Source organism: Lissotriton helveticus, chromosome 10 (genome assembly GCF_964261635.1).
Source record: "Lissotriton helveticus chromosome 10, aLisHel1.1, whole genome shotgun sequence".
NCBI lineage: Eukaryota > Metazoa > Chordata > Amphibia > Caudata > Salamandridae > Lissotriton > Lissotriton helveticus.
Genome location: NC_136071.1, coordinates 65,062,105 through 65,070,306, shown reverse-complemented (window position 1 = coordinate 65,070,306; position 8,202 = coordinate 65,062,105). Strand labels below are relative to the sequence as shown.

Below are 8,202 nucleotides of genomic sequence, written 5' to 3'. Positions count from 1 at the left end.
AAAGGCATACACAGTGCATGGCGAAGGTACGAGTTATAGTTAATGTAATGTAAAATGCTCTGGATTTCTCTAATATTAATTTTGTTATAATCTCAGCCAGGTGTACTTCACTGTCAAGTTGCAGCATGATCTGCTTTTATCTCTGCATGAAAGTCCCACTCAATGCACTAATTTGAAAAACATTCTGGAGCTGAAGTGGGTGCAGAGTATCACAGAATGGAGGAGCCACTAGGAGAGACATTTTATGTGTCCGAGGGAAGTGCACCGTTAAGCGTAAAGACAACAACCACTGCATGCCACCTGTATCTCATGAGACTTTCCAGCTACTGTGCCCATCTTGAATAGCTAGAACATAAGTTCTTCATAGTCCATAAAAGTCCTGCTATGCAACTGTGATACTCAGTTACTGCAACCGTGAATAATTCATATATGTCTATTAAATGGTAGCCAGCTTTTGTAAAGTCAGAGCATTCAAAACCATATTCTTAGCATACATGTATCTTTTTAAATGTCTCTTGCCTTAACTTGTATCCCATCAATATCATGTCCTGTGACTAACATTGGGGCAAGTTCCTCCTGCTCGTTTGTCCCAAGACATTTCTGAATAGATTTAGATGGTTCTTGAAACATAGTTTTTAATTCCTGGATAGCATTCTCAGTACTAGACAACACTCTAACTAATAAATGTAAAGGTTTCAAACAGGAAAAAGAGCCAGCATTGAATTGATTTGGTACTTATGTACAGAAAATTGAATAGGACGTAGGTCGTAGAAGCAAAATGGATTACGTGAATCCTATATTTAATGCTAAGACATCGAATATAATATGCATTCTATTTTCTTTTATCAGATAGTACTGATTTTGAAATGAAATACTGTCTAGTGTTTATTTCTGGTCTCAAAAAAATTATATATATTTTGGGAGTAAAAATGCTGTACAGAAGACCAGCACCAGAGGATAGAATTGCAAAAATTTCAACAGCTACCAGGTACTTTCCTTTTGTGCTGAGATAGGCTGGGATAAAAGAGAGCCAAACACCGAGAAACACCAGCATGCTAAAGGTGATAAACTTGGCTTCATTGAAAGTGTCAGGCAAATTCCGTGCTAAGAAAGCAACCACAAAACATATACAAGCTAACAGTCCCATAAAAATCAACATGCAGTTGAACATTAAAAAGGACCCCTCATTACATTCTGCCGTCATCTTCCCATGGATAGCCTTAGTGTTAAGTTCAGGGAAAGAAGGTGAGGTCCACAGCCAGATGGCTCCAATCACAAACTGGGTCAAAGAAGACATCAGGACAATTGAGGAGGAAGTCCTGGGTCCTATCCATTTCTTTAAGTTGCTATTAGGTTTGGTGGCCTTGAAAGCGATGACCACTGTAATTGTTTTGGCCAATAGACAGGAAACACAGAGAGAAAATGAAATGCCAAAGATCACCTGCCGGAGCATGCATGTCACCCTTCTAGGCTGTCCAATAAAAAGCAGGGAACAGAGAAAGCACAGCATGAGGCCAACAAGTAAAATATAGCTAAGTTGGGTGTTGTTGGCTCGAACCACTGCTGTATGACGGTACCATCTGAAGAGCCACAGGACCAAGGTGGTATTAAGAAAAAGGAAGACAGAGATCAAAACTAAGACAAATCCCAGGGGTTCCTCAAAGGACAGGAATTCAATCTCCTTTGGGATGCAACCATCTCTTTTCCTGTTTGACCACTTGTCATCCGGGCACTTCAAACAATTTAAGGAATCTGAGGAAGATATAAAATAGTTTAATGTCTACAGAAAGATGACTTTAATGCTACTGATGGTTTTAAAGTAGTAAACAGGAGAAGGTTTTCTAGTGTTAGAGATAACATGCAAGCAAACATATTGCTATTTGTAAATCAATCTAAAGATATGTTTCCCATGGTTAAGGAAGATGAATAGTTTCTTCCATTAAAGCTAAAATGGTTTTACTAGGAAACACCATTAATCATAAATCTCAAATTCTATTTATGTCACTGAATTTCAGTTGTGATCCACGTTCCTTAGGTAGAATCAAAAGCAACAACAACACCTAGGACCAAGAGCAGCATGCTACCACATCCTTGGAGCCATAATATTATGAAAAAATTAAATAATATATTTCAAATATTTTATTTTTACCTACAGTGCCTTAGATTGTACCCACTCACTATTAATTATACCCTTAATTAGGTTTGGATTTGGATTGATTCATTACTAAATCAAATTAAGATGTTAATTTCACAGATAAAAATAAATATAGGTAAATAATTGATGTCACTTGCAGTTTGCCTCCCTATAAAACAAAGCATGTTGGGTGGACCAAAATCGTAATTCTTTCTGTTCACCTGGGGCTTTTGAGTCAGTGCGTACCATACATTTAAATGCATGTCAATTTCAAACTACAAACAGAGCATTAAGAAGTACCCTATTAGAAATCTGAGAGAAATTGAAAGGATGAATCTTGTAATACTCAGAAGTTAAACACACCCTCTTTTACCATTAACAGTGCTTGGACCCTGCTATCATTCCCTAAGAAACCCTAACTACCCAAACAATGTCCTCAGGCCTCTTGCTTGCTGAACCTTAGGGGAACTCAAAGGTTTTAAAATTCACCATTCTCTGCCAGATATATTAAACTACCTGTAGACGTCCTGCCCTTGGCTCAACTGTTATTACTAAGCTTGGTGTTGTGAGGGTGAAAGTAAGGGATAGAAATAATAGCTAATCTTGTGTTTTCTTTTCTACACTTTTGAAGTCTCAGCTGCAGACACCATAAACTGCCTGTTGGAGACAGATATTTATGCCAGTCAATTACATATACTAAGAGTGGTCTAATTTGCAGCAACTTACTCATGATTGGATGGCCTTCTTCTCTTTTTTTAATTCCCTGCTCCTGATTTGACATCTTCCCTCACTATTGTTATGTCTCCACCCCCCAGGCCTACTTCGGTCGTACAATGTTTCAACTGGATGATGTATCCTTACACTGCTGAAGGCACACTTTGAATTGTGCTGCATATGAGGGACTATTTTCTCCCATCTATCATTCTATTTCTGTCTACCTTGCTTCTTCTCCAATCCCCTCCTCCTTATCCCCATTCCCTACTTCATCTAATGGCAGTAGGGAATGGGGGATAAGGAATGGCTGCTTGCCTCTCAAGCCTACTCAGACCCCTTGCAACTGAGGACCATCAACAGCTCTATAGAATGACAGTAATATAAAAATGGAGCAGGCATATTTAAATATATTTTGTTTATGCTTTACCAAATATACAAAAGACAATAAAAGATGAGCAGGAGATCTTTGAATATATTCAGAAATGGTTCCTGTGAATGTTTGTGAAATACATTCAAAGATGGCTGCCACATATGCATATACACTGCAAGCACTTGGGCGCCTCTTCTGTTTAACGTTATTGGAGATCAGCATGCTTGGTCACATGCACATAGTTTCCTTCTACATTTGTGTGCTGCCCGTCATGTACACTCACAGTTCCATGGAAAGGCACGGGCACAATGCTTGAGTGGCCAGAGGCAAACACACAGCAGTTCACTTCTTGGTGGAATTGAGGGGACCCCTTGTTAAACACCAAATGCAGTATCAAGTAGCTTAAGGGGATGTGCCCAGGTAGTGCATGGCTACCCCTCTTGCAGAATCAGCACCACCGAAAATATTTAGAGTGTGTGCGTGGGGCATACGATTCAATGCAAATCCCTCACGTCAAAACAAGTTTATTCAAATTCCTCCATGTTGAAAAAAGTGCCGACGCGTTTTAAGACCCAGTCCTCTGGTACCGGGACTCTCATCAGTCTTCGTGTTAATGGTCAGCGATTTCTAAAAAACATAAATGAATGATGCAAACTCCGCATCAATGAAAATGAAAACTAAACACTACTCTCCTTTAAAATGCTTAATTTAATTTTCTGTACCTGATTGATGGACAGAGCTGCTGCTCTGACTCTTATTTGCGTGGTAACCATAATGTCTCATAAGAATATTACTGCGGTGTGCTTCGTAGTTTATGCCGAGCGGAATTTCTACAAAATATTAAAATGATTGTGTCTATTTCAGTATATTTAAATACAGGGACATTGGGCAACTCGATGGGACAAGGTCAAAAGGTACCTTTCAAACGTTCCCGGGTTGCTCAGAGGCAGGCGTCTATTTCTGTAATCATTGCATTCCTACAAATGAATGAGGGACATATTACTGAAGCGATCAACTTGACAACAATATTATATAGATGCTAGATTCTAGCATGAAGCTCACTTACTGTTTTTAAGTATGAACACATCCATATTCTTTATCCGATATGAACTGCAACTTCACTGTCAGCTAGGCATTCCTGTATTTTTACCCTATGAATCATGTGACAATGTTTTGGACCAATTACATTGACGTTCAGGTCCCATTTTGGTTAAGACCGGGCTAGTGCATTCTGGGACATGAAGTTCCGAGCTCTACTCTTGAAAGTTCTGTCACCCCATTCAACCCAGTTACTGCACTATTAAACGTTAGAATTCGGTAAGCTTCTTTTTGTACCAATGCATTGTCAATGTCTATCAGACGTTTGGTTGTATCCAGACCTGACAGGACTGTCCACTTAAAGTATCTTTCCCTGTGCAAGGTATCCATGAAGTGTTGCACCATTGGTGCAGTTACCACCTTCTTTTTGATCCCGGAACGATGTTGCATGATGCGCTGGTTGGAATCTATGACATAATATCGACAGACATAATATAGACATACAAAAGTATCGAAACAAAAATATCGACATCAAAAATATCGAAGTTCTATCTACATAAAGGTAAGTACAAAGATATAAAAAAAAATATCATAGTACAAAAATATAGAAGTCACAAATATCGTTTTTTTAAATGTATTAATTATAATGTAAAAATAATTTAAAAATACATATAATTTAACAAATTATAGATATAAACATTAAAACATATTTAAAAAATAATAACTAATACATATACATTTAAAATAAATTAAAAACTCTACATATAAATTAATATATATACTTATCTACATATTGCATCAGTAGTGAACGCGTTGGATAGCGTAGGGGTACAAATTACTATTCCCACTCCAGAGGGTGCAACAGTAGGGAAAGCGTTGGATAGCGTAGGGGGAAAAATTACTATTCCCACTCCAAAGGGTGCAACAGTAAGGAAAGCGTTGGATAGTGTAGGGGTAAAAATTACTATTACCACTCCAGAGGGTGCAACAGTAGGGAAAGCGCTGGATAGCGTAGGGGTAAAAATTACTATTCCCACTCCATAGGGAGCAACAGTAGGGAAAGTGTTGGATAGCGTAGGGGAAAAGATTACTATTCCCAATCCAAAGGGTGCAACAGTAGGGAAAGCGTTGGATAGCGTAGGGGTAAAAATTACTATTCCCACTTCAGAGGGTGCAACAGTAGGGAAAGCGTTGGATAGCGTAGGGGAAAAAAATACTATTCCCCCTCCAAAGGGTGCAACAGAAGGGAAAGCGTTGGATAGCCTAGGGGTAAAAATTACTATTCCCACTCCAAAGGGTGCAACAGTAGGGAAAGTGTTGGATAGCCTAGGGGTAAAAATGACTATTCCCACTCCAGAGGGTGCAACAGTAGGGAAAGCGTTGGATAGCGTAGGGGTAAAAAATACTATTCCCACTCCAAAGGGGGCAACAGTAGGGAAAGCGTTGGAAAGCGTAAGGGTAAAAATTACTATTCCCACTCCAGAGGGTGAAACAGTAGGGAAAGCGTTGGATAGCGTAGGGGTAAAAATGACTATTCCCACTCCAAAGGGTGCAACTGTAGGGAAAGCGTTGGATAGCATAGGGGTAAAAATTACTATTCCCACTCCAGAGGGTGCAATATTAGCAAAAGAGCAGAATAGCGTAAGCGTTATATAAACATACTTATCAATTAGATAATTTTTTTAACAAAAAAAGAAGATATAATATTTTATTTACTAAAATATATTACTAAATAACAAATATTTATAATTAATACTTACTTAAATAACAACAAATTACTTCCCCCGCTACTCCCCCTTTAACACACAACACACTACCCATACAAAAAAACACAATTAATATAAATATCAATTCATCAATTAATAACAATTAATATCATTAAATTGATGGACGTATAAATTAACTAATTGGCAAATATTAATTGCCAATTAATAATTAATTACCAATTAATAATTAATTAACAAAATATTTACAAGAATAAACAAAATATATTAATTAATTATTTATAATTAATATTATAAAATAATTTTAAAAAACTAATTACCAAATAATTAATTAACAATTAATTAATAATAAATACCAATAAATAAATACAATCTCTTTAATTAATATAATTTAATTATTTCACACCCTATTCCCCTATAAACACACAACCCACTACACATAAATAAATCACATAAAAACTGTAATCATTTAATTACTTAATAATAATAATTACCAAATAATTATTAATTAACAATAACAAAACATAACAAATTACTACATTAACTCTAATTAATTTAAATAACTAATTAATAATAATTAATTAACACTTAATTATTAATTAAAAATTAATTATTAATCAATATTTAAAAAACATAATAATTAATTATTTATAATTCAATTACTTCCCACCCTATTTCCCTATAAACCCACAACCCTCTCTGATACTAAAATGCAAGATGTAAACAAAATTACTAATTTCTAAACATACATTAAAAACATGTTTAACAAACATATATTCAATTCAATTCAAAATATCTTTATTTCGGCATAGTTGCCATAAAAGAGTCGCTACACATTCATTACAATAAAAAAGCAATTAACATAAAAAAACGTCGGATAAAATACATTTCATAATAAAAGTAAATCAGAGCACAATCATCAATGAGATACTGAAAAAGGAAAAGGTCCCCCACTGGTTACTATATTATTCCTGTTTTCATGGATAAGCATTATTTACAACTGTTGGCCCTTTTTTTTCCTTAGGAAAAAGATTGAATATAAGAATCTACTAACGCTGAATATTATTTTGGTTTGTGTTAGTTGTAAGAATTCTCAATGCCTGTGAACATGATCTCACGCCCAACAATAAGCATATTGGTTTTATCCATCTTTTCCTGGCCAATACGTAAGCAGGACAAAAGAAAAGAATATGAGACTCATTTTCAATCTGGTGGCAATCACACATAGAGCAAATTTCATCAGTCACTAAAGATGGGACATTAGGCCTCTTTGCCCAACGTGCCAAAGTAGTTTTTAGTAAGAGATTCCCATACCTTAATTTTAAGAATAAGGTTTTAGCAAGAGGGGACTCTATCTCGTCCATAAAGGTCTCAAACAGTGGTACATTATTAAAACTAAGAAAGTTTGTTACTATGGTCCCAGCAGTTAGGGCACTTGTTGTCCTATTAATAATACAGCTCCAGAAAGCCCTTTTTAAAATTAATTTCGAGTTGGGCGGTAATTGCTCAGGGTTCTCCCAAAAGTGTTTTAGACGTATTATACTGAACCAGTTTTTAACGTGCTTTAACCATGGGATGGTTTTTAAATTATCTAGCTCCATGATTTCTTTTAGCCCGTCCCTATAGTCGTGTAATTCTGGCACCCGCCATAGTCTGACCCATAACATCAGTGGCCGAATTATAGTATAGTGATCGGTTCTTTTGATGTTTAGGTCTAATTGAAGGGGCACTAGAGGAGTGCCTCTTGGGACCCTTACCTTGCTTCTCATAAATTTATTGTCCAGGACACTGAAAGTATCCTTAGACCCTGGTCCCCATATTTCTGCGCCGTATAGCACTGCTGGTTGTACCTTAAATTTAAAAAGTTCAATCCCCGGAGACACAGCTTTACTAGTGCTCAAAATTTGCTCCCTAAGGATTGGCTTTGCATTCTGGGCGAATGCCACTTTACTTTTTTCCATTTGTGCTCTCCATGAAAATTTGGAATCTAGTGTAACCCCTAAGTATGTGAATTGAGAGACCGATTCTAGTCTTACTCCTTCCAAAAATAAACAGCCTTTATCGGTTTTTGTTGGATTTAGGGCCATACATTTAGTCTTTTTCCCATTTATCTCCAGTCCTTTCTTACTACAGTATTCGCTAAAGGAATTCAGTAGTGCCTGGAGTCCTTTCTTAGTTTGGGAAATACGAATAGTGTCATCAGCAAATAGTAGGGATGTTAC

The 8,202-nt window shown here is 36.5% G+C and overlaps 1 protein-coding gene across 1 annotated transcript in view; it reads right to left on the bottom strand.

The window, feature by feature from the left end:
- Positions 1-832: 832 nt before the first annotated feature.
- Positions 833-8,202, bottom strand: part of LOC144783918 (extracellular calcium-sensing receptor-like) — a 92,428-nt gene continuing 85,058 nt past the window's right edge. Inside the window, exon 6 of the mRNA XM_078662654.1 lies at positions 833-1,752. Coding sequence (XP_078518780.1) covers positions 833-1,752 — 920 coding nt within the window. The remainder of the gene's footprint in view (positions 1,753-8,202) is intronic.